We start from the raw sequence: 27,579 nt of genomic DNA, 5'->3' as shown, positions 1-27,579 counted from the left end.
AGTCCTCCAAGAAGAGTTCAGATTCACAGAGTCACAGAATCACCAGGGTGGAAGAGACCTTCAAGGTCATTGAGTCCAGCCCAGCTCCAACACCTCAGCTGAACCCTGGCACCCAGTGCCACATCCAGGCTTTGTTAAACACACCCAGGGATGGGGACTCCAGCACATCCCTGGGCAGAACATTCCAGAACTTCATCACTCTTTCTGTAAAAAACTCTTCCCTGATAATCCAACCTATATTTCCCTTGGTGCAGCTTGAGCCTGTGTCCTCTGGTTCTGTATTAAAATATGTGTGCTCATTTTCCATGCATCAGCTATGCACTAGCCATCCACTGAAGCTATGCTTCATTTCCTTGTTTGTATTTTGACATACACTAGGAGTCAAAGGAAACCCAAGCTCTTGGGCTTTGTCTGCCTTCTAAGTTGATACCACTTTTGTTTGGCTCCCACAAAGCTGCATTAGCTGAGCAGAGCCTGCCACTGATCAGAGCCTTGGGTGGCACAGTGCTCTGGGCAGTGAGAAAGGGCAGAGCTGTGTGGGGAGCAGAGCTGTGCTCACCAGGGAGCCTGAGTCAGTGCAAGGGGCAGTCATGGTATTTTGGTCTCACATGCACTGCTTTCTCTTCCATTTTTTCCCTAGGAAAACAGAAGGGGAGCTTGAAATCATGTGGGAATCCACAGCCAAAGAAAACAAGAGAATGAGAGAACTCTTACAGAAATCCCTGAGGAAGAACAACGTGTGGAGTGCTGTCACAGTTCATGAACCACTCTTTCAGAAGGACCTAGTTTATGGACCTGATTTTAGCTATTGTGATGTGAAAACTTCATCCCCTACTGAAAATGAAATTCAGCAAGAATGTCAATGATAAGAATCTTATCTCATCCAAGAAAGAAAACTTGGTGCCTGAATTTGACTTTTCAGCAGCACAAGGTGTAATGGAATGTTTGCTGTCTTCAATATTAGTGTATTTTTAAAGTCATAAAAATGACAACACCATATTCTCTACTTGTACTGGGAATAATGTAAATCTAGCCTAAAATCTTACTTTGCTATTTGAAGAAAAGGCTATTCATTCTTAAGACAAAATGTGGAACAACTTTAAGTTAACATGTAAAGACAAGTAGCTAGAGTTAACAGGTGGTAAGCTTGGTGTTCAGCACAGAACAAGTGAGCAGCAAGACAGTGCTAGTTAATTAGAAGGACAAGTTTCAGTGAATTCTCCCTAAAATGCCAGATGGAGTATGATCCAAGCTGAAATGAGGAAGCATCTTGACTTCCTAAGATGCAAGGATGTCCTTATACCAGATGGTGTGCCAAAAATCTTGTTGTCTCAAGGACAGAGAAACATTTGACTGTGGAGCAGACAAGACTGAAACATCCTCATGACAACTGCTGGAGCCTGAATGCAGAAGTGTCCAGGGTGTGATTTACAGGAGCCCTGCAGGTGTTGGGAAGCTCCTGCCATGGGTTTGCCAAGGGAACAAGCTGCCAGCTCTCCTCCAGATTTGTTTTCTTCATCCTGCTTCAGACTCACAGGCTTCAAAAGCCACCCAGAGTATTTTCTGAAGCAGTGCTTATTGTATATGCCTTTAGATTATTGACCTGTATTTGTCTTGGCTTTCAGTTTTGTTGATTTTTCACAATATTGCACATCAACTTTGTAGTATTATGTATTATTGTGATAAGACTTTATTTTGGATTTACATATAACTTGCTGGATCAACTTTTTGCTTTTGCTTCATTTTCATAACAAAACAGAAATGGTACCAGAAAACTGTAACAATACAAAAACTTGTACTTATCATACTTGTGGAGTATTAGAAATAATGAAGAATTTCATTTGCTTTGATCAAAGTTAACAAAAAGAGCAGAAACCCAAGTTAAAATACTAAAAGAAATGCATAATGTTTGTGTCTAGAAAGGTTTCTGCAGTGTTTTCTGCAGGGTAAGGCCATGGCTCAGCATGGCTTTATTCAGGAGAGGGTGGGGACAGCACTTCTGTCACACCATGGAGTTCAGGGCCAGGCAGATGCACAGCTCTCAAAGCCAGCTTCTGCACTACAGTGCACAGCTAAAAAATCTACAGACTGTCAGAACACTGGCAGAACCTCAGATAACATTTCCCTGACTATAGGAAACCACCACAGGAGCTAAGTAATATATATGCAAGCAGGATATTAGGATGTACTTTAATTCCTTCCCTTTAATAGGAATAACACAAGTGCAACAGCCTTATCAGTTCATCAAGATACCAGCTCAGCATGCCAGAATCTTTAAGACACTGATTAACAGAGCTATTATCTAACAGCACACTATCTTTTGGTCTCTGCCCAGAGATTTAACAAGAGCTACACCTTTGAATCCTTTCACTCTCCTGGCTTTTTCAACTTGATTAGTTTAGGACTCCATGCCTCAACATGACAACCAGAAGTTATTTATAAGCACAGTCTTAAATAACTTCATTAATATGTGGAATTGTCATGGGGGTGGTCTGTCACTAAACCAGTCCTCTCTCCTATGTTCATTGAATTTAAAAAAAAACTAATTTGAAATGTCAGGTGTGAAATACCTCTTCAGGTAGGTTAGACAGGCACACACACTCCTCTGGTTTCCACACAAGCTCCAGTCTGCAGGTGTGCAGACTCTGGAGGAGCAGGGAACATGGTCACACCCTCAGCTTTTCACCTTTTTAAAGACAGGTTTGGAAAATGAAGCCTTTCATGTCATATTTTTTAATAAAAGCATCTCTTAATATGCAAATACAATCTCAGAACTGATTTAATATCTACAAAATGATCCTCATCTGGTTTTAATTGCCCTTTTGAGTATGTTTGAAGAGTTTGTAAAAATAAGCAGCTCCACAAGGAAAAGCTATTGTATTGGTGATTCCTTAGAAAGAGAAGCAAGAGTTCCAAAACTCTCAATGTTGGAGTGTTTTCCACTGAAGTGGTCTGGGAATGTCTTAGAACTGTACTTTTGCCACACCTGCTGCCCGTTTTCACAGCTCTTGTTTTAGAGGTTTTTTAGGTTTTCATACATGGTTCAAAGGGCAGTACCTTGACAGTGACACTCTCAAGGCCTTGTTCAGGATTGCTACAGTTAATTTTCCATTTGCATATCATTAAAATATGACTTTTAAATGAACTAACATTGTTAAACTTTAAATGAACTAACATTTAATCAAATCCCTGGGTGATTCTCCATACTCAGCTTCCACAGGAAGAAAACTGAGTAGAAGTTATGTCCCAGGATGAAAAAGTCCTGTGGCTCAGGAACACTTTTTTGGCATAACAAAAATCCTGTTATAGGCTATTTTAAATACATATGAACATATTTTAAATACATATGAACCCACTTGACATACTTGGAGAGTAAAATACTGGAATTGTTTCAGATCAGCAAAAGTAAACCCATTTGCAGATGTGCCAAGTGTTGTACAAATAGAATTGATGATTAGACAGGTGCTTCCCTCCAGTTCCTTCCAAGCTGATTCTTTCTTTTATTAACAGCTGAAAGAAATTATTTGACTGTTTTAGTCTAGTACAGTAACTCTACCCATGCCAATTTATCCTTTTTCTGTTACCCACCTGACAATAGAAAGTTGCTATTTTCCCTTGACCACGGCTGACAGAGCATCCTGACTCTGTTCCATTGCTCCTGCCTGCCAGTTACAGAACCTTCCAGATCTCCCAGTCAGTAAATTGAAACCATGAAGTAGTTTCAGCTTCCTTTCACAAGACAACATAAAAACATTCTCCCATTCCTACCAAGAAAAGGAGAAAATTCAGGATTTGTGAACTGTAGTCACGTTCAAGTTTCACTGATGAATTCACAGAGCATTCTGTCCATAATAAATGAACATAATTTTGCCATGTGATTATATATTCAAAAAGCAAACATTGCTATCACCTTTTAGAACCAAAACCAGGAGAATTCGGAGTGAAAGGAATGAGGAACTTGACAAACAAACTGTGGATCTGCTGGTAAATAGAGCTAGATACTGAGAGATAACAGAAACAATGGGAAGGATTCCACTGATTGATGAATGGAATGAGAGCGATTTCTCTTCACAAACAAACTGTAAATCTGCTGATAAATCAAACTCCATACTGAGAGAGGAAAGAAACAACGGGAAGAACCATAAATTCCATAAGGAATTCCACCAATTGACACAAGGAAAGAGAAAGGTGGGGGTTATACATTAGGAGGGAGTTTTAGGTATCAGGTGTTTGGGGAAGGCTTTACCTCCCAAATACCTCAGCCAGTGGGGAAAGAGGAAAAGGTGGCCAGGAAATGAGGATAAAAAGTGTCTCCTAAAATTTGAGAGACCCCAGGGAAAACGCCCCATGGCCTCTCCCTTTATAGTTAATAAAATAAAAAGGACTCCTCTGTCTCCTTTTTGGACATAAACCTCTGGTGTTTGTGGAGTAATTTTCCTGCCACGAGTAAATCTCAGTAATTCCAATGCATTTTTCAAGTACAGCTGAAATAGTGGGGTTCCTTTTCACTCCAGAGTCAGAACAGAGCACTTCTCCCTGTGTGTTTGGGTGTGTCAGTAGCAGGGACAGACTGACACTCAGCAGCACATGAAGGTAACTCTGTACCTGTGTTATGTGAACTGACAGAGCTCTGATGTGTTCTTACCTTTATTTCCACTTCCTAGAAAAATTCCCCTGACCATTCTAAGTCATTCAAACACTGCTCTTTTCTCATACCTGTATTTCCAAGCCAGAAAGATTCTATTTTTCAGGCCAGGAGATTGCTTTTCACCAGCTCAGAAGAGAGAACCTCTTTTCACCACAAAAAATTCATGTCACTGTCCTGGCACATGGCATCAGGAATTCTGGGAGCTTTTCCCTGGGCACTACAAGTCCTTCCTTGGGCAGGCATGGAAGGAGAATTTAGGAGAATTCTGAGCACTGATTCTTCTCTGCAAATCTAGTACAAATAAGTAAGGTAAAAACTCCATGGTGTTAATCAAATCAGCTTTCATCTAGAAAAGCAGAAGCACTTTGAAGGCTTCTTTATATTTAAAAATGTGGTTTCTCAGGGAGTGAGCTCTCCAGTTTTTTTCAGTCCTGAACCATTTTCTTCTGTAAATTTATTTCAACATACCTATATAAGCACATAACTCAGATATTAAATATAGAAAGAAATATATTTTAGCTATTAGGCTTGTTTTATAGCTGAAATATTTGGTTTCAGTAAATATAAAATTAAAATGAGAGTTCAAAAGTAGCACAGAACATCATAACCTCAGTGGAGTGCTTCAGTACTCTGTGTTTCTTTCTTTAGCTGGAGATGGCACAGGGCAGATTTGTCTTCCAAAAGCAGTGTTAACTGGTAACCCCTTCTTGGTGGGAGGCCAGTGGAATGCAACCTGAGTTTTGGACTCAAAAAGGAGATCAAAGTCAGGCTTTGTTTTTAAAATAAAAAACCACGAGAAGTTGGATGTTTATCAGAAAAATCATTGATCCTGATCAGAGTTTGGAGTTAAAAACTTAAAAACTAAAGCTGATTTTCTCCAGAGGCCATCAAAAATTCCTTTAGAACATCCTTAGGAAGAGACCTCTTGATTTTTTTTGGTGACCTTTTGGATAGAATTTACCCAGCATTTATGAGTTTATTGAGAGTCTCTAAACAGCTCTGGTTAAAAAAATACAAAATAAATCTCTCCCAGGACTACAGACTCTGTAATATTCAGGCATTTCTAGTACAAAACCTTTAGCAGACTTGAATATCTTTTCAATAGCCTTACTTGTCACAGAAGAAAAACCAATTACACAAGAACCAAGTAGGGAAAAAATCCAGGGATTTAAACCCCAAATATTCTGTTAAGAGCTGTAGTCTGTTAGGGAGTTCTGTTAAGAACTACAGTCACCTAAAATTTCCTGCTGACCTCCACAAGCATGACCCAGCATCACCACAGGTATTAAGTAATCTAATTTCTTTCTATTCCACTTGCAGCATACCTGCAGTTACTTAGGAAAATAAAGTTATTTAAAGAATGACAGCACTGAGATCAAATCTTAGAACACATCTGACCATGAATATGGTCAGATAAAAGCAGGGATACACACTGCTCTCATTAAAATTCAATAACCTGGAAGCAGGAAGGTTGGAATGGAAAGTATTCACCCTGAGATACTGCTAAGCTACAATTAAATACTGCTAGTTAGGATGATCCTTATCATTTGCTTTAGTACTGATCAAAGCAGAACATGCAAGCAATAAATACCAACCCTAACAAACATTAACCTTCATTTTTAGTAAGTAATGATAATAAAAGGTGTATTTATATACTGTACCCTTGCTGTTTCCTGAATTAAAGTTGAAAATTACTTTTTACGATTTAATTGGTAAATAGCATTTTGAAAAGGTTCAAACTACAGTGGTTAAATAGGACCAGCCCTCAAAGTGTTTGCCTCAAAATGCCTTGGAATTTGAACTCATTCATGTCTTCATCTATTTGTGGAGCTATTTGAGAGGGAAGGATTCTTTTCCCACAGCTGTAAAATGTCATTTCTCTTGTCTATGAAGAAAATAATATTCAAATCCTTGAAATCAATGTTTATTTTTTTCCTTCAGTGGCTGAGGAAAAGAAGGATTGCTGGTAAAATTAAAAATCTTTTCATGGGTTTACAGCATCCCAAGGAGAGCAACACTTAAAACAAAACTAGACAATAAATGAAGATACCAGGGTGGAGATGATGTGAAAGATGTGCCTGCTTCATTTCAAGGGACAGTGTTAGCCCCATAATATGACCTCCCCTTCTTTTTGCTTTTTTCACATTAGCTGTTTCAACAGTCTCTGTGGCATTTCAGGAACAACACAGGTATGATTAGATTATAAACCTTCATTTCAAAGTTATCAGAATAAGGGACATGGAGGTACATTACATAATATCTGATCCCAAATGAAACTGGGAAATGTGAGATTGGGAAACTGAAGAATATGAAAACATGTCATACATTACAATTACCATGAAAAATATTTTAAAAGTCCTTATAAAACTTTCATTTAAAGGAATAAATTGTTCATCCCTGCCTTTTCATATGGCTGTAGCATGACTATAATTTTAACATGTTGTATTCTCTTTATCTGTAGGCAAAGAAAAAAACTCCAAAGTTTTGTCTGGCCATTCTTACTGTGGTAATTTTTCAATAAGAAGTTATTTCAAATGGAAGAGCTTCTCTTGTATCTTAACCCCATTTCTGTGAGAATTAAACAAGAAAAACAAAGAGGAAAAAGCCAGTGACTAAAAAAAGAACAGCTTTGATTTTGTTTTCTGTACCAACATTACTTTGAAACCTCAGCCTTGGAGAAAAACATTCCCAGGGCAGTCTGGCTCAACCACCAGAAATCAGGGCAAATATAAACTAACAAGGGTTTAGTCACAGATTTACATCATCACTGCACAGGGAATTCCTGCTGATCAATCCTTAAGAAGTTGTCTAATTGTTCATTTGTCCAAAGTGACAATTGAGTTGTCAAGTTGTCAAAACGAGTTCAGGGCGGTTTTGGTCTTAATTTCCAGCCCGTGTTTACAGCCATCACCTCAACAAGGCAAGGAATGTTAAATGTTAACATCAGGAGCCAGGACCCGAACACCTTTTAGCTTTTCCCAGCGGGTATTTATTGACAAACCCATTTAGAGAGGGGGCTCAGGACTTGCTGATTGGAGTGTCACAGGCAGAGGAGCTGTACAGCTGCGCTGCTAAAAACAATTAGGTGATTAACATGATTAAGGGTCTTTTTGCAAGTGTTTTAGGGATGACTAACTCAAATGAGAGCAGTTACCTTAGTACAGAATTCAGGAATATAATACTTTTTTTTTTTCCTGGATATATAACTGCATAGAAACAGAGAATGGCATTTTTCACTGAAGCAGGATCTTTAAATATTTACAAAAATGGGAAATATTTGTAGCTGCAAGCAAAGGGAATATCAGCTGCCCACTCAGCTGCCTCAAGTTAATGAAAAACAAAGGAAATATTTTTGCTTATGCTTCTCTACCCTCTCAAGATACGAACATCAACTATTTTTAATAGGCTTCAAGTAACATCTGAGCACATGGTGTTAATGCACCCATAATGTGACAATTACTTCAAGGTGGTCTTGCCAAAGCATTTCTAAATTAGCAACTGCTTGCTGTAAGGATCATCAGAATAGAGTCTCCAAATTAGGGTTCACTCTCACTATGTGATACACTGGACAAACATTCCCACCAATGGAACAAAGCTGGATTTTCTTGTTTTTAAAGATAAACTAACTGGACTATCAGTTTACCTGCGGTTCCTAACTCAAAACTTCTTGGCAGAGGATGGGTTTAATGATTACCTTTTATAACCTCTGTACTTAGGCTGCTGCTCCTTCTCCATATTCTGCTTTCAGACATGGACATGCCTTGCTTGGGCTGGGAAATCTAACAGGAGAAATACACTTGGCAAGGATTCCTGCACCTGATTAACTGCAAACAAATTTAAATAAAGAAGGTAAGTGAAAGCAAGAATTGCTAAAGGTAATGATTGAAGCAGTCTAAATGCATGACTTTAAAAGAGAGGCTTTAAATGAGGTTCAGCCAGCCAAGCCTTGCATTCTTCATGTGTGCAGTTTTCCTTCATGGCTTTAAAGTTAGATTCATTATGATTATTTTTAAAATCTATAATTCAGAAGATAAACTTGATGTCTTTATAGCCTAGATGTTTCTGAAGACCAACAATACTGAGATAGGTGTTCTGTCAATTTCAAATGCTGCCATTTTTGTAGCCAGTTACTATTTAATTTACAAATAAAATCCCAACTTCTGTTTCCTAAACGTGATGCCTTTCAGAGTGAGTATCTGTATGAAAGCATCAGGATCTTCAGCATTCAAATTCAAGTAATTCCAGCTGGAGAGTCTTAGGAGAGAAGAGACTTTAGACAGAATCTCCTTTAGAGACTCAGGACCTAACCCCATCAATTTCTTTCACTGTCTCAGGTTGTATTTTAGACCAATACTAGTAAGTCTAAATTTAAATTTGAAAACAAACTCTTTACATTCCAGTTCAAAAAAAGGACAAAACATTGAGTGGAAGACATTCCCCCAAATCAAGACAGAGAAGATTGGTGACTCTTTCTGAGGCAAAGAGCTGCTGAACAGATAATTCTGGTAGCCACAACAGTTTAGCAGATGCTTCCATCTCCAAGGATCTGAGGGCATGATTGAATGAAGAATGGAAAGAAGGTCTCCTAGATAAGAAGAAAAGCAGCTTTTGGGAGGAAGATAAAATCTGTCTGGACCTTTGGAGTAGTTCAAAGGAAGGACTGGCTATAAAAGCTTGGTGGTTCCAGCGAGGACATCCTGCAAACTGAATGTGAGAGGCCACAGACATCCCCTGCCAGGTGGGTAAATCTGCAGGGAGGCAGAGGTGAAGCTGACATCCCTGAGAGGAGGAGGTGAAGCTGACATCCCTCAGAGGAGGAGGAGGTGAAGCTGACATCCCTTCTCCTCTCAGGTAGTTCCATGGGGTCCTTGTCCCCTGAGTGACCGTGTGCCTGTGTTTGTGTTCTGGTGACATTTACCTGTACCCACCTCTATCACCTACAGCCAAGAGGCATTAATGTGCCAGACTAAGGTTTTTGTTGTTGTTTCCTTAGAAATTTCAACAAGGAGCACAAATGGGTGAAGAAAGCTTGAAGAGGAGAAGAGGAGCAGACAGAGGGAGCGAGGACAGACAATCCATTCAGAGCCATGAGCCCCAAACCATGAACCTACAAAAGCAGGCAAACCTTTTTCTTTTCCCCTTGGGTCCGTGTGTCAGGGCTGGCAGAGTGGGGCACAAGGGGATATTTGTGCATTTTCATCAGCAAACAAAACCCACCACTGTGTCCCAGTTTACAAAACTATCCCAATATCTCAGCTGTGTGGTTGGCTTGCATTTTCAGAAACAGCCAGTTACTGAAGTTAAATAGCTCTGATAGAAACAGACTAAACCCCCAAGAATATGTTGTTAAAGTTATCAGATATAAAAAATCATTCAAAGGCTTACTCTAAACTGATCAACTGAGGCATTTCATAATTTTTTTTTTCTCAGAAGTAATAGTGTCCAGCTCATTATTTCAGAAAGTTTGTTAGTGTTTATAGCCAGAAAATAGCACTGGTGCTTGGAGCCAAGTGAAAATCTGTCTCCTCCAGAAAATTACAGCTGTGTCAGAAAAAACAGTTGTGTCACTTCCTCTCGGGAGGGAGTGGCATTCCTCTTAATTTAAATAGCCTGGAGAAAGATTATCTATTGCTTTTAGTTTGGAGTCAAGACTGGAAAAATACTGATGGGATTAGAGAAGCCATTGCTGTCAGAAAATATTAAGTAGCCCATGGTCAGTTTCAGTGGTTTCATGTAATATTGTAGGTCACTACAGATATCTTATCACCCAGTGGTATCAACATCATTCCCAGGTACAAATATTTAAAGCAAGGACAGGAAAACAGCTGCTCAACAACAAAAACAACAAAAAAACCTTGGACTCCATCCATGAAAGGCAATTTCTGAATCTTAGAAAATTCAGAATTCACCAAGAGTTTGTAAAAGAATGTCATGGCTTAATCAGAGAGGAGGAAAGGGCAAGTTCACCCATTCAAGGATCTATTTGAGCTCACATAGTCCAAAAGACAGTTTAATAAAGGAAATAGGCAGGCAAAACACACACAGATGTACTTTTGAAAACAGCAGGAGTACACCAGAGGGTACATACAGAGTGAAACTTTGTTTAATTTAATCTATTTCTTTATAGAACTTATACATTGAAGCCAATAAAAACCAGTCAGTAAGGTCAATTACTGTAGTTCTGTGATATTGAGAAGTAACTGGTGAGTTACAAGAAGTTTGCTTACAAAACCATCTCATTTCACTTCAAGGTGGGCCTCATTAGTGGGATCTGTATGATTGTTGGAACAATTATTGGCTCAGGTATCTTCGTGTCTCCAAAATCAGTTCTTGCCAATGTTGAAGCTGTGGGTCCTTGTTTAACCATCTGGGCAGCCTGTGGAGTTCTGGCAACATTAGGTAAAAAACTGCAACAAAAAATCTGAATATTTGCCTTAAATCTTGATATCTGCTGTTTCTGCATACTGCTCTCATTTCACAAATTAGCTTATAGACCAAAACCAACTAAATCCTGCTCTATATATGCAGTACTCAACCATAAATTAAAAATGGGGTGTTCATAGAAGACAAAATTAAGTTTCAAAATTGTAAATCCCACTCTTATTTTGAAAGGAAGTTTTAGTTTTTCTTGCTTCATCCACTGACTGTAATAAAGAGAATAGCCTTCTACTTAAATAGCTAAATATGTGAAATTTACTGGTAGTGAGTGAGCTGGGTACTTTCTGTTAGCTTTCTACTTCTGTCATTCTAATTCTATAATCTGAAAATTTAACACTAAGCACCTCAAAATATTTCAAGAAGTAAAAAAAGGAAATTTTTGGGCATTGTATCAAGTGGGGCATCATACAAGAAAAACCTGAATTCAAGATGCCACATACAGCAATAGAATAGGAAGCATCACTGTACTTTAATGTTGAGCTTAGCAGACATTTTATTTCAAAATTGTGCAGAAAATCTGTTTTTTCAAGCTTCCAACAGGTATGTCAGCCAGTGCAGTTCTCACTTAAGTGCTTCTTGTAGTGTTCATTTCTTAAACAGAACTCAAATTAAATTAAAATGTTTGTTTGTACCGTTTTGCTGAAGTCTTTTATGTCAATGGTATAAATTTTTAGACTGCATCTGAATAACTTCAGGGTGTTTTTTTTTCAATTGCTCACAAGTAATTAAAATTTTATTTTGTGTAAATATACAGAACCATGAAGAGAGTAATGGTGCACTGCACAGATCAATTTCCTTCATTTTCCTCCCTATTAAAAAGCCATCATCTGTTCAAGCAGCCCCAGGTTCACCCCCCAGGCATGAACTAAACCTGCTCTTCTTGTTCCCCAGGTGCACTTTGCTTTGCTGAGCTCGGCACAATGATCACCAAGTCTGGGGGAGAATATCCTTACCTGATGGAGGCGTTTGGCCCAATTCCAGCCTTCCTGTTTTCCTGGACCAGCCTGCTGGTCACAAAGCCCAGCTCCTTTGCAATCATCTGCCTCAGCTTTGCAGAATATGCATCAACTCCTTTTTACCCTGGCTGTGACCCACCCCAGGCTGTCATCAAGTGCCTGGCAGCAGCTGCCATCGGTAAGAGCCAGAATTGAACAGCTCAGAGCCAAAATTGCCTTGTGAGCTGTGTCTGCCCCATCCACCAGTGCATCAGCACCCTGAAACTTTCCTCATGAACATTTCCTTGTGAGACTTTCCTCTTCACAAAGACACCAGAAATCTTTAAGGCACAGTCCAGGGAGTCCTTCCCACAATAATTAATTAAACAGCATAAAAAGGATGGGGTTAAAAATGGGTTTTTTCCCCTAATATGAGGGTTTTTTCCTTAAGATAGTAAGATATTATATATATATGTATATATATAGAGAGAGAGAGAGAGTAAGATATTTTATATATATGTATATATATATAGTAAGATATTATATATATATGTATATATATAGTAAGATATTATATATATGTATATATATATAGAGTAAGATATTATATATATTTATATATATAGAGAGAGAGTAAGATATTTTATATATATGTATATATATATAGTAAGATATTGTATATATATAGTAAGATATTATATATATGTATATATATATAGAGTAAGATATTATATATATATTTATATATATATAGAGAGAGAGTAAGATATTTTATATATATGTATATATATATAGTAAGATATTATATATATATGTATATATATAGTAAGATATTATATATATGTATATATATAGAGTAAGATATTATATATATTTATATATATATATAGAGAGAGAGTAAGATATTTTATATATATGAATATATATATAGTAAGATATTATATATATATGTATATATATAGAGTAAGATATTTTATATATATGTATATATATAGAGTAAGATATTTTATATATATATATATATATACATATATATATATATATACACATATATATACATATATATATATATACATATATATATATACATATATATATATATATATATATATACACATATATATATATATATACATATATATACACACACACACACACACATACAGATATCCTCTGTATAATGAAGGCTTATCTCTGGCAGAAAAGGAAGAACAAATAACTGTGGAAATATTTATCAGAATACTGTGCAACTTCAGAATGTTTCTTATTAAAGGTCCTATAAAAGTCTAATTCATCAATCTGTTTTTTCCTCGCTGTTTTAAAAGTTATCCAAACACAGTAAGTAAAAGCTGTTTATGATATAGACAAAAAGTGTGACAGAAAAGCAGTACAGGAAATAAGGGGAGGGGCAACTTTAAATTCTGACAAACAGTGCAAAAAAATGATGATTTGTTTTCTTTTAGTGGTAATTACACTTGTGAATTCGTTGAGTGTGAAGCTGGGAAGTTACCTCCAGAATTTTCTCACAGCTGCTAAAATGATCATTGTCACAATCATTATTGTAAGTGGAATTGTTCTCCTTGCACAAGGTAATAAAATATATGTTACTTGAAAAAAAAATTATTTTAGCTTTTGCTATGATGATTAAAAATTCCCCACTGAGAGAAGTGACACAGAAATAAGGCACAGCCCTGAATCTCTTCATTTTGGGTTTTTGCTCTGCATCTCTTGGGAGCCATGGCATTTTCTTCCACAGAAGGGGGTGGGTGCAAAATGCAACCCTACAGATCAATTAAAGGGTATTACAGAAGGGGGGTTCATTAATTTTATAAGTGAAAAGTTTCAAAACATGAGGCACCTGTTGGAATGTTTTTTTTTCATCTGGTGGGAGGATTCCAAGAATTAATTTCAACACTGATCAATAATCTTCCTCTTATTTGCAGGAAAAACAGATAACTTCAAAGATTCTTTCAAGGGCAGTAAAATTTCTGTTAGCTCTATCAGTTTGGCATTTTATAATGGACTCTGGGCATATGATGGATGGTAAGAAATCTTCATTAACCTTCTCAGTTACAGTTTAACAGCCTTGAACTGCTTTACTCTCCCCCTGTAGAACCCTCTGGAGAAGTTAACAGCTGACTTGTTGTTAAGAATGTCTTGATGAATTCTGGAAAAAAAAGAACACTGGTTTGGGTAAAAAAAAAACCCCAGAACTGCACCCTCTTTTAGTGTCTGTTTATTAGGAAAAGAAAATATCTTAGATGCCAAAAGGACTTTGGTGCTGAAGGTGTTCAGACCCTGCAGTAGTGAGGGGAACAGAACACAGTTTAATTCCATTGTGTTTGACAAAATAGCAAAATAGACAAAATAGCAAAAATAACAAAAATGGCCCTGCAGGCCACCCCATCCAACTCCATTTCTGGTGAAATATGTTGTGGTGTTTAATTAGTTCAGGAGAACAGAAAAAGGAATTTTGGGTCAGAAATTCTAAGGTTCAACTTGCAGATTTTTTCTTAGGGAATGTCATTTGGCACAGAGCTCTGTTGGCACAAATCCATTGTTATTCTTAAATGTTCAAACTGCAAAAGTCTGTATACAGGTCAGTACTTGGGGAGCAAATAAGAATATCATCTTGATCTACCACACAGCAATTCCCATGTCAAAGCTTTTGAAACTGAATTTAGTTTAAAGGGATTATTTTTTAGGTTCTATTTCCAAGCTTGAGTGCCTCAGTCTGCTAATTCAGGAATTCATATGGACTTTTTAAGGGGGCACAAAGGTGATCCCCAAATAATCATTTGTGTATGTAAGCACTAACATTTGAAAATTTGCCTTTGAACTGTAAATATTAACTCTTCAGATTTTCAGAGTGGGTGAATATGAAAACCTTGTTTCAATTGGTCTGCACACTCTAGCAAAAATGGGTGTTTGGAAATGATATTTCAGATAGGTCTAATCCTTAAAAAGGTTTTCATGGCTGTTTTCCAAAGACAGATTTTCTTACAGAACCACTCTGAACCAGCAGCAGAGCTGCTTTTCCCTTTGCCCCCAGCACACTTGTGCTTTTATTTGAAAAGACTCAGATTCTGCAAAGCTTAGAGTTGAAAGGCAATTTTGGAAATCAAAGATCTCTGCCAAACTCTTGTTGAATTGTTCTGGGATATTTTAACCAAGATTTAGTCTCAGAGACACTGGAGAGAATGCAGAAAGAGATGCTGAATCCAGAGGCTGACTTTTGAGTAAGAAGCTCACATTGGTTTTGTCCTGCAGTTTTCCCACTTAAAAGATGGATTTTACATTTTTTTTTTTCCTTTTTTAAAACTGAAAAGATTAAAAGCAATAACACAAGAAATAACCTCACCTCATAGGTGAGTATTTAAACCCCTGACTGCTGAAATACTCTATGAATGTTTTTCCTTCCAGGAATCAACTCAATTACATCACAGAAGAACTTAAAAATCCTTACAGGTAAAGCTGTGTAGGAAAGCAGTGTTTTTACTGGCAAGAAATCAAACCCTATATATTTTTCTATAAGCAAGCATATATTTTGGTTTGTTTTTTTTAAAAAAAAAAACTAATATTCTATTACTCAAGGTTTGAGCACTAACAGACAAAGCTAATTAGCTAATTATTATTCCAGGCTTTGTACAGTTGCATAATTTGTATTTTTCCTTTTTTACAATCCTGATTTCCATAGCTCTACAGTATTTAAAAAAAAAAAAGTAAATAGGAAAAGTAAGAATCCACAGTTTACTATGACAACTGCAGCAATGATCCAGCAGTGCTGATGAGGTTTTACTTTTCCATTCTTCAGAAATCTGCCCCTGTCTATAATCATTGGGATCCCCTTGGTCACGGTTTGTTACGTCCTGATAAATGTTTCCTATTTCACTGTGATGACTTCAACAGAGCTCCTGCAGTCCCAGGCAGTTGCTGTGGTAAGCTGAAACTAATTAATTTTGTAATAGAACAAATAATTCTGTATTAATTTTGTAATTTTGCATGGAAGCCGTTAAATCCCATTAATTTTTTTGTAAGATAAAAATAATTTTAGTCCAAGCTGTTAGTGCCACCTTTCCCCCCATTATTATCTACCATCATTCCTTAATCTAAAATTTCAGTAATGCCAAATTGACAGGGTAGTTCTGTCATCTCCAGATAAAAGAAGGCAGAAAAAGTAAAGCAGAATTCAGCAAATATTTTGTAAATATTGCAGGGCAGAGGGGGCATCAAAAAGATGGAAAGGGAAATTAAACCTGGCAGGGCTTTGGCATTTTCAGTGATCCCAGCATTCCTGAGAAGGGAGCACGAGGAAAGGACAGAAGATCAAAGTTTGTTATGGAGATTACAGCAAATTGTCCATCAGTCACTTCCACCTGATTCTTTTTTTCCTTAACAAATTTGGAAGATAGGATTTTTACATTTCTGCAACACATCCTCTTACAGGTAAAAGTAGAAGGTACAGAAGTTGCTGAAGCCATAAAAAAAATACATCTGCCCCTTCAGTTCCACCCAGTAAATTTTCTGTGTCTCTGAAACAACTGTTGAGGTCCTGCAACAATTTTCCTAATTTTGGGGGAAAACAAACAGCATGTGACAAGCATTTAAAAAAATTCTATAAAAATAAATACATTTTATATATAAATATAATAATATGTAAATATTATATGATAATATAATAATAAATAAAAATAATGAGTGTGTATATATATATATATAAAAAAATAGTCTAGCCCAGTGAAGAAGTACAGTAATGTTGAAATGCTTAAAAATTTTAAAAAATGAAATTAAAAATTTTATTTTAAAATTTTTAAAATCAACACTTTTAAAATTTGGATCTCCTGTGCACTTCAGCAGCTTGTCTGCACCAAAAGGTTCAGCAAAGAATGTATGAAGTGAGATCTTGTATAAGAACCAGGCCCCTTCAATACTCCTTTACACTTAAAATCTGAACAACACAAAATACACAACATGGTTTTGTTTTGCTTAGATCTCCATTCACTTTACTTACAAAGAGGCTCTAGCATGACTGAATGCACTAAATGGTAATTGAAATGACAAAAGTGATTAATTTTAATTTAAATTTAATTTTAATTTAAATTTCCCAGACATTTGGAGACAGAGTGCTTTATCCAGCCTCTTGGATAGTTCCTCTCTTTGTGGTGTTTTCCACCCTGGGATCTGCCAATGGCACCTGTTTCACTTCAGGCAGGTGAGTCCCCACTCTAAATATCTTCACATGAAAGGTTTTGAAGGGTGGAAAAATTTCTATACATGTACCTACAGACATAAGGACATTCTTCTGATCCACAGTGCACAAAATGTAATTTGAAATTACATTTAAATGCAGCTGTATTGTTTCATTTTCAGAAATAAGCAGAGGCTATTCAGGTTGGAAAAATTAGAAAACTTGGTCCCTTCTTGATTCAGTGAAGGGGCACCACTGCAGCACAAAAGGTTTTTTCATTTCTCATCAATTTGAAAGCTGAGAATGAAACAGTTAAAAATTACCAGTAAAATCATGACTACAGCAGCAAAGGTGGCTGAGAAGCTATTCCTTTCTATCAGTTGTTCAGCACTTCCATTTACTATTTAAAATATTTTAAGATTTCAGAAGCATCTGAATACAACGTGGCTTTAAAGACCATTTCTTGACAACAAAAGGTTGTCAAAATATCTTTTTGTTATGAAACACGTGAAAAAGGAAATATTTCATTAAAAGAGACACAGTCAGTAACATTTCCCAAAGTAATTTTCAATTATATGTGCAAAATAATCATTCTGAAATTAATTTCAAGTCCACTGTTTTAATATTGGTTCTGAGTTTGTTTTAGCTCACTGCTTTAATACTGGTGATTTAATTTCCTTTATTTTTAACTGCTGCAATCTTTAAATCCCAATCATATCAAAGAAAATACTGATGGAATGAGCTGGATGTCTGCTTTTGGTAACTCCTTGTGAAGTCTAGGTGCCACACTAACTGCATTGCCTTGTTTTTGTTTTGTCAGACTTGTTTATGTTGCAGGTCGTGAGGGGCACGTGCTGAAGATTCTGTCTTACATCAGTGTCAAGCACTTAACACCAGCACCTGCCATCATATTTTATGTAAGTGTGTATTTAAATACAGGAAAAAAATCATCACCTGCCACCCAAAATTCTCTAATTCATACTTTCACAGCTCCTTACAAGCAGTTTTGACACTTATCATTAACTCTCTAGACAAGAAAATTTGCATTTTGGAAAAAAGACTACATGAAACCCCCAGCTCCTCTGCTTTGAATATATTCGTTCCAGAACTGGACTTTAAAAATATAAATGGTTAAAAATCAATGGCATGAGAACAAAAGCTTAAATGAATGTTTAATATTAGGGAATCCTTCCACAGGATGCTTGCAAGCAAGCTATCACTACCCTGTTTCCTCCAGGTAGAAAATTTAATTCTCACTAAAAAAGTCCAATCAGTAAGTACATTTAAGAATAAATTTAGAACATCTTGTTATAAATACATTTAAGAATAAATCTAGAACATCTTGTTATTTTTATTTTACTCATTTATCTTCAAGGCAAAACAAGATCTATTCAATCCAGGAGAATTAATCCCCAAACACCAGAGGTTTATGGCCAAAAAGGAGACAGAGGAGTCCTGTAGCTTTATTTGAATAAAGGAAAAGGCCATGGGGCATTCCCCTGGGGTCTCTCCAGTTATTAGAGGACACAGCCTCCTTTTTATCCCAATTTCCTGGCCACATTTCCCTCTCTTCTCCCACTGTCTGAGGTACTTGGGAGGTCCAGACTTTCCCCATCACCCCATACAGACCTCCTCTCTGATGTGTGACCCCTGCTTTTTCCTTCTCCTTCTGTCTCTGTTCTTTTTCCTAAAGTCCAGAGATGTGGAACAGTCTTGAGTGAGGAACAGTCTGTGTCAATTAATGGAATTCCTGTGGAATTTATGGTTCTGCCCATTGCTTCCTTCCCCTCTCCCCATCTGGCCTTATCACAGTTTGTTTGTGAAGACACCTCCTCCTCATTCCTTTCAATCCCAGTAACATTAAAACCCTAAAAATAGATTTTGCAGCTTCAAGATAGTCAGTCAACAATAAAACAGAATCATGCATAAAAATTGTAAGCATTTTGACTTAAAATGGAATTAAGATTGCACAAAAAAAATAACCACATGCTGGCAGGAAGCAGTCACAATCTTTAAAGGTGCTGCAATACACTTAAACCCAAATATTTAAGCAAAAGCATCCACAGTTCATACTCTGGAATGCCACCCATGCAGCTGTATTGAAAGAGAAATAAAATTCAGCCTTCTTCTGTAATAGACCACACTAATTTTTGTTTTCTTTTCTAGGGGGTCATTGCTATTATTTATGTTATTCCTGGTGACATTAATTCACTCATAAATTACTTCAGCTTTGCAGTCTGGATATTTTATGGTTTAACTGTACTTGCACTAATTGTTATGAGGTTTACAAGGAAGGAACTGGAGAGACCCATCAGGGTAAGTTCTGGCTGGCTTTTCCTCCATCCCACAGATGCTGTAGCAGCAATTCACACTCAGTATCTGGATATTTAAACAGCTCCCTTGGGCAGTATCCTTGGTTTTTACTCCCCTTACCTGAAATCCAAGGGTTTAACAGCAGATCTGCACTAGGACTTAGCTCAGAAGGAGTGGGAAAAGATTACAGAATGTTGATTTTCACTTGCACAGATGGGTAATTGCAGTCAGCAGACTGCCATTGAAGGAATACCCAAAATAAGAGCCCAGGTCATTGCATGTAAGCCAGTTCCCACATTTATTAAAATGCAGACTTGTACACTGCAATTTGAAATAAGAGATCTTAGTGGGTAATTTGGCAGAAGAGTTATCCCTGCCTATATTTCTGCTGCTCCTTCAGTTGCCCCATCTGATTCCAGAAAATTTTAAAGTAAAAAAAAAATGCATAAGGCAATAAGAATATTCTTTCTCCCAGGCAATTTCTGTAAAAGCAGCTAAAGAATGAGGAAGTGATTTTATTCTTTGTATTTTGCAGATACCCATCATCATCCCTGTCATAGTGACCCTGGTCTCAGTTGTGCTGGTATTGGCACCAATCATCAGTGCCCCTGAACTGCCCTATTTGTACTGTACTTTATTTATACTTAGTGGACTTGTAGCTTATGCACTTTTTGTTCATTTAAAGTTCAGCTGGGCACAAAAAATATCAAGTAAGTATACCTCAGGTAGCCAGCTCTAAAGCCAATATTTGCTAAACTTGAGATTAATTAGAATATTAAAATTCACTATCTGGTCAATCCCTACTAAAGTGTGGAAAATGCCATTCACTTTGGTTAAAATTTTAGAAGTTTAATAGTAATGAAAATAGTAATAAAAATTAGGACAATTAAAGACAACAAAGAGCAAAGAATTATGGACATCTGGGTGCTTTGCACTCTGCCAAAAGGCTCACCTTGCTAACAAAGAATTCCCTCTTAAAAGCAATAGCCTATTGCATATTCATAGATCTCACACATGATTCAAACATTCCTTTCAAACCAGGGTCTTTCTGTTTAATTTCAGCTTCCCCCCTCATCCTGTAAATCAATTTTTTTGGTTCCTCCAAGTCTGAGGACTCCTGATAAGGAGCCAATAATTTTTCTCTTGGAATCTTGGGGTCTGTTGCAGTTATCTCTATCCAGAGAGGATAACGTGAAGAATCTTTTCCATTCTTTGGGCTAGATACAAAAAGTATCTTACATCACACAGTTTCTCTTTTAATATTATGCTGTAGCCTAAAAACTATATTTACCACCCTCCTTAAAAGAGATTAATGCAGCATAACTTTCTTACACAATACAGATAGAATTCATTTTAATATTTGAGAAGAGCCAATCATATAATATGCATTTTTCCCAGTGGGCTTTGCTGAAGAATGTATTTCACTCCTTCCTGTTGAAAAGAAGTAATGTCTGACTTGAGGAAGAATTAAACTTAATTCAAATACAAAAACCAACACATCACTGTAGTAGCACAAAGAAACAGAACTAATGAAGCTGTAAAGTTAGTTTTTCAGTGACCTGCATTTCAAAACATTTTGCTTTAGCCATCAAGTGAAGATTAGCAGACAAATTCTAATGACACCAAACACTGGGCTTTTACCTCTGATTATTAATTTTACTGTCCTTGCTAAAGAAAATGCTGACAGCATTAAGGTGAAAAAATAATCCCAGGGCAGAGTGCAGTGAAAGCTGCAAGAACCCAGCATGGCCATTCATGAACTGATAGTTCCTAGAGAAACTCTGATATTATCTCAGGTAAAACAGGACACACAGGCATTTCTAACAGGCTAATTGGAATTAGCTGAATACAACAGCATTAGTAGTTCTACAGACATTAAAAAACCCATCATCTGTTTCTCTTGTCTCCAGGATGATTAATTATAATGTAATAAGTGTCATTAATTATAATTTAAATTAATTAATTGGAAGGATTGTACTCTAATGTCAGTTTGGAAATGTGGAATGCTGTAGTTTGGATCTTAAGACTGTTTATTGCCCACCCTTTATTTTTCATTTTGAAATAGGAATTCAGATTAAAAAACCAACTACACAGCAGGATAGTTTTCTCACTTAGAGTTTGAAAATTCTCTTACAAAGCCTCTAACAATAAATCTTTTCCTCAGAGCCCATCACTATGCACCTCCAGATGCTTTTGGAAGTTGTTCCAGAAGAGGATGTTACTGAATGAAGTATTTTATACCCACAGGTTGTTTTTAAGTGCTGTACTGGTTGAAATATATTCAATTTAGTTTAGCACACATATATGCTTGCTGAATTGTTATGTTGGTACTGGTGTATTAGTTTTGCAACACTTCAGTACTTCAAAGCATCAAATACATATAATAAAAGATTTCTAAGCCAGACTCCAGTGTCCAGCAAAGCTGGTTTCTTTGTTTGTTAATAAGTTAAAATTTTTAGCTAAGATGTGTTTTAATGTCTTTACAAGCAATTCCATGGGTGCTAATGTGACAGATGAGTAATGTGATGATTGACTCTCACAATTAACAGCAAACAGCGTGGATATAGGTTAAGAAAAGTTTTATAGGTTTATAGTTATGTTTTACCCCCTGGTGTGGTTATCAAGGGACAGCTGGCAGGGCTGGCTGTCACTGTGGTGACATCTGAGCTCCAGTCAGGATTTGAGGGAGAGATCTCCACCCCTGGACAGCAAAGGAGGGGTCGATGGGCAGAACTTTGGAGGGGTTAAAGGGTTAAAAGGTGAAATCTCCATTGTGTGGGTGAGCACAGGGTGGGGAAATCCTCTGCTCCTGGTGCCAGAACCTCTTCTCTATTCAGTCTTCTGTTGTGTTTTTGGGGTAAGGATTAATAAACCTTTCTAAATCATGAAAAGTGAGTCACCATTTCTCACAGGAACATCTTTGGAATGGGTGTCAGTGTCTCTGCCAGCCCCAAGCCCCAGGTTTGTCACAGCCCAGGCACAGCCTGACCTCTGAAACAGGCAGGGTCTGCCCAAGGCTGAGTTTCTGCACTTTGGGGGAAAAGGCTGGGTCCAAGGGGGATATGGGGTGGGTGGTTTGGGAAAGCTGCACCTTGTTGGTGCCTCAGCCAATGGGGGAAGGAAGAGGGAAATGTGCAGCCGGGAATTTGGGGTAAAAGGAGGCTGCACCCTCTGAAACCCCCATGGCTGTGTGCCCCAGGAGACTCTCTCCCACTATCCCAATAAAGCTGCAGGACTCCTCTGTCTCCTTTATTGTGAGAAACAACTGCTCACTTTGAAAATTTAAAAAGGTTTATTAAACCTTGACAAAAATACAGCCAAAGGACTACATAAGGAAAAAGCTGCAGCACTGGGACCTGCCCTCGTGGATACCACGTGGCTGGTTCATCTTCAAGATGGAGCTCAGTCTTTCATACCCCTGGGGTTGCCTCAGCCAGCCCTGGCCCCTCCAAAGTCTGCCAGGCAGCTCTTCTGTGCCATCTATCAGTGGAGATGGCTTTGTCACTGGACTGGAGCTCAGGTGTTGCCATGCCATGTCCCAGTAACAAGTTCTTCCATTCCCAGCTGCCCCATGCAAGGGACACCTGTGCAGCCTTCCTCTACCTGTCCTACACAGCCCAGGCTGTCTGATGGCAACAATACAGGGGGAAAGGGACTGTGGGGGGAACAGAGGACATCTAACCCACAATAATATAGCTGTACATCCATAGAGCTTCTCTGAATAGTCACACAACAGTTATCTTTCAATTGCAGGAGCCAATCATCTCATTATCCATCTATAACATGGCTTTTCACAGCATGATTTTCCATACAAAATTACTCTAAAAACCTTTTCAGTTATGAAGATGGCGAAACTCAGCAGCAGCAGCAGCAGCAGGATCAAGATGCTTCTGAGGACACTATGGAAAGAACAATGCAGCTCTTACTTACAGCATCACAGAAAGGACAAAAATCACATTAACACCAGACTAGCTCTATCCTCAGGTTCTTAGCTATCAAGTATTAGCTATCAAAACATCAGTCTTTGAAGCTGGATATTGCATTCTATAATGTCAGTCTCACAGAGACACATTCTGGGTCTGCTGCCTTAAGAAAAGGTCCTAAAACAAAAAAAATAGGCAGTGCTGGGCACGACTTTTCCTATGCAGCTTTAAGCTGTACACCTCACATTGGTGTTATGTTTTTTGAATTCAGCTCCATGCACCTTGACATTTTTGTTCTCTCACTGAGCCCAGATCCATAATTTAATCTGGAAACAAAAGAGGAGTAAATGGCTGCTGAGTTTCCCATTCACTTCGAAGGACATCAACACCACCATGCAAACTGGGGCTATGAGCTCCTTTCACACCATCTACTGTCACATTCTCTAAATCAGGCAGAGCTCCTGAACCTAAACTAACTGAACCAAGTATAAATATTGGTCCAAAAAGGTGCCTGCTCAGCAAATGGTTGCTGTCTCCACATTTAACTGGCATCATGTGCAAAGCAGCACAGCCCGTGGAGTGATGCACTTCACCGTCTGCTGCACGTATCATCACATCCTTTCATCCTTGCCAAGCCCAGCTCAGAAGTTGCTCTGCCCAGCAATTGCTCCCTGTCCAAAGGTCCAAGAACAAAAAGTAAGTGCTGGCCTTCACCTTCCCTTTGCAGCTGATGAAGTGCAGCACACACAGCTCTGTGCACTCTGGATCCTCTTGCACTTTCAGTCCCACACAGTCTAGTAACCAAACTAATATCATCCAGCAGCTGGTCCCTCAGAAGAAGCTCTAGAATAAAGAGGCTGCACTAGAATTCCCTTTTGTTCAGCAGCCTATTGAAATAAATGGGGCAGGAGATCTTTCTCCTTTTTAATGCCTTTATTAGAAGGGATCAGCTCAGGTGGGGAGACCCGACGGGTCCGCGCTCACGCCGCCGCCGCTCCCGGGAGTGGCTCGGGGAAGGAGGAAAGTGCAGCTCTGTCTGCTGGTCCATGGGCAGAGCTGGGGTGTCCATCCCCTCGAGAGCACCAAGGACACCCCTTGTTCCCATTTCTGGTGTGACCCTCAGGGTCCTGCCTCCAGCCCAGGTCCCCCTTGGCTAAGGCGAGAGGCAAAGGGGTCTCAGCGTCTCTGCAGGCTCTGGACTCTGTTCCTCACACCCAGACATCTCTTTGATCTCTCAATTCTGGGCTGGCTCGTTGGTTTTGGGGTCTCTTGGGTAAGTTTGGTGGGGTGGCTCTCCCGTGGCATGCTGGCTCTGAGGTCGTTCCCATGCCCTCGATGTCCCCTCCTGTCACTGTCCAGAAGGGCCGTCCATCCTCCTGGCCCGGGCAGGGTGGCACTGACAGAAAGGGGAATGCTCAACAATAGGGAGTTAAGGAGCAACTCTGAACTGGGGATTACAACATGAAGCTGACAAAGAACTCTCCTCTGCCAGCAACCCAACTTGTAACTCTGCAACCTTTAAAAAATGGGTGACCCTTTTTTTACTCAGAGCACCCATAAACTGCACAGCCAGCGATTCCCCTTCCTTCCTCCCCGGATGCAGGATCCTGCTCTGTCAGTGCCCAAGGGCCAGGATGCACAGGGGGCTCTTCCCTGCACTGCTCCCAGCCCCAGTGGCCTGGCCAGGAGAGCGCTGGGCTTTTCCCTGGGCACTGCCAGCTCCCACCACAGCAGCCTCCAAAGAGCCAAACCTCTGAGCCCAGCCCAAAACCAGCCCCAGGGCAGAGCCAGGAGTGCCCCTGCTCCCACATCTCCTGTGCCAGCACAAAAAGATTCTGCTGATCTTCCCCCTCCCCCACTCTTTGTTATAGATGGATAATGAGATGATTTGAAAGATAACCATTGTGTGAATATTCAGAGAAGCTTTATTGATGTCTAGTTCTGTTATTGTAGTTTAGATGTCCTCTGTTCCCCCCTAGTTCCCCTTTTCCCACCCTGCATTGTTGCCATCAGACAGCCTGGGCTGTCTAGGACAGGTAGAAGAAGTGAATCCATTTCCCCTTGTCCTGTCCTTCCATCCCTTATAAATAGAATCTCTCCCTCTTTCCTGTCAGCTCCTTCAGGCACTGGAAGAAAAGAAGAATTACCAGCTCTATTCTTTCACTTAGTTACTAAATTTGATAAAGAATTTTGATTAGAGAGCATTTCTTTAAAAAAAGGAAAATAGATGCCTCCCTTTTTTAATTTAATGTGTGTCTGTGTAGATTTAAAACAAAAATTGTTTTGCTTTTGATGCAATTGAAAAGCTTCAAAATGCAGCAGCATACAGGAATAAGCTCTCAGAAATATATTTTTAAATGTGAGAGGTATTAAATGCATAGTCCAAATTCCTTTAAGTGCTTAACTTGAAAGAATAACTTAAATTCTACAGTTAGAACAACTATTGTTAGAACAACTTAAATCCTCTTAAGTGCTTAACTCCAATTCATACAGACCTGTGAGAAATATGAATGCTCAAAATATTTCAGCTTGGACTCTTCATGGACTTAGAGAATTTGGATAGAGGGAAAGAAGAGAAATGTAATTCACAGCATTTAATGTAACAAAAATTCTACTGTATCAACGACCAGCTGAAAAAATTAAATGTTTTAAATAAGGTCAGCAAGGTTTGAAAGCAAATTTATGCTTTATATTCTATAATCCCATTATATTTCTGTGAACAAGAGGATGGCAAAGCAACCAACTTCTGTCCCAGCTCTGCTCTGAGCTAAATTAAATTTCCAAATAAGCACCAGATGCAAAGAGCAGAGTTTCTTAAAGGCCTGAACTTCCAGGAACTCATTCTGCTATTGCCATCTTGTGGATGACCTGCAGCATCATGCTGCTCATTTGGCATCTCTCCCATCCTGCTTTGGTGAGGAATTTTTCCTGATATTCCACATTGCCATGGCAATCCATCACCTGAAAGTTACAAAGTTCTTTATGTCAAAATAATTGAATTTATTAATTTCAATTAGCCCATTAAAGAAAATTAAACTGGTCTCCATAAATTGTCAGTTACTTTGTCCAAGTAAGATATTGAACAGTATGTGAACTGAACTTAAAAAAATATCAGCTGTGCCATAAAAATGGTTTTAATTACCTTTGTGTAGTTCCCTTTTTGCTGGAGGATTGCATTGTGCTGAAGAAGAATGAACCATTCTTTAAGACACAAGGCTCATGTGAATCACAAGAGTATTCAAAGTCACAAAGCCTTGAAGATAAAAGTTTTAAATATGAATGTATAACAGATTGTGCAAAACTCAAGAGATCCTGGTGCTCAATGGGAGGAGGAGCTACATTATATAGAAAAAAAAACCTTTCCAGTAATATTGTGGACTTGTTTTTTTTGCTCTCACATTTCACATGTGAGAACTGCTCCAAGAAACAAGAGTTCCAAAGGCAGGGGAATATTGACAAAATGACAGAATTCCCAAGTTTAAAATGGTTTGTGTGCCTCAAGTGTTAAAGGCTTTGTTTTCAGGTTTACCCCAAGTCCAGAGCTAAACAGAAGAGTTTAACTCATGGCTAAATCAGAGCAGAGCTTTGCACTCCCCCACTGGGACAATGGAATGGAAATATCACAGCTGCCTTTTAGTACCTTCAGAAAGTCTTTTCTAGCCACAGCAGCATCCAATGCTCCCTGCCTGCCTTATTCCCACTGCTGGGCAAGTTGCTTCCAACCTGGAAGCCCAAATGCCTGCTGATGATAAATCCAGGCTTCTTGGCCACTTTGTTATGTTTGACACATGGAATTTTGCCTCCCTCCTTTGACCCTTGGACAGCTTTTTATTTTGCACCTCTGTATTTCTTGAACTCTTTTCTCCTATTTAAAATCTATTTTCTCTATCACTTCAATGTAAGAAAAGTTTAAGGATTTTCAAAGAGAGTTTAGCTGCATTCAGCTAAACTTTTCTGCTTGTTTAGAAAGCAAGTCCCAGATTTAATAACTGGAAAAAAAATACTTTTCCACTGGGAAAAAAAAAAAAATTTCCACTGAAAAGTATTCCTTCAAGTAAGTCTTTCCTAGGTTTTGGTTTCCTTACACTCGATACAATTGCTGTGATTATAACTATGACAGAAGTCTGTTGTGGT

The 27,579-nt window shown here is 38.3% G+C and overlaps 2 protein-coding genes across 4 annotated transcripts in view; both read left to right on the top strand.

Moving 5' to 3' along the window:
* The window catches only part of CEP89 (centrosomal protein 89), a 34,717-nt gene extending 32,050 nt beyond the window's left edge, over positions 1-2,667 (top strand). For all 3 annotated transcript variants that reach the window (XM_084215274.1, XM_084215273.1, XM_084215272.1), the window contains one exon: positions 641-2,667. In XM_084215274.1, coding sequence (XP_084071400.1) covers positions 641-866 — 226 coding nt within the window. In that variant the 3' untranslated portion in view covers positions 867-2,667. The remainder of the gene's footprint in view (positions 1-640) is intronic.
* Positions 2,668-9,662: 6,995 nt separating this feature from the next.
* SLC7A9 (solute carrier family 7 member 9) lies at positions 9,663-21,751 on the top strand (the record flags this gene model as incomplete). The annotated part of the gene is made up of 12 exons (XM_084215461.1): positions 9,663-9,767; positions 10,900-11,047; positions 11,978-12,220; positions 13,485-13,610; positions 13,965-14,064; positions 15,445-15,489; positions 15,836-15,959; positions 17,130-17,233; positions 18,030-18,126; positions 19,376-19,525; positions 20,058-20,232; positions 21,687-21,751. The coding sequence occupies 12 exons, from the start codon at positions 9,663-9,665 to the stop codon at positions 21,749-21,751; spliced, it is 1,482 nt and encodes a 493-aa protein (XP_084071587.1).
* Between the last annotated feature and the right edge of the window lie 5,828 nt (positions 21,752-27,579).

This window comes from Fringilla coelebs (assembly GCF_963513975.1).
Source record: "Fringilla coelebs genome assembly, chromosome: 14".
NCBI classification, from domain to species: Eukaryota; Metazoa; Chordata; class Aves; order Passeriformes; family Fringillidae; genus Fringilla; species Fringilla coelebs.
This window is presented reverse-complemented; position numbering and strand designations above follow the sequence as displayed.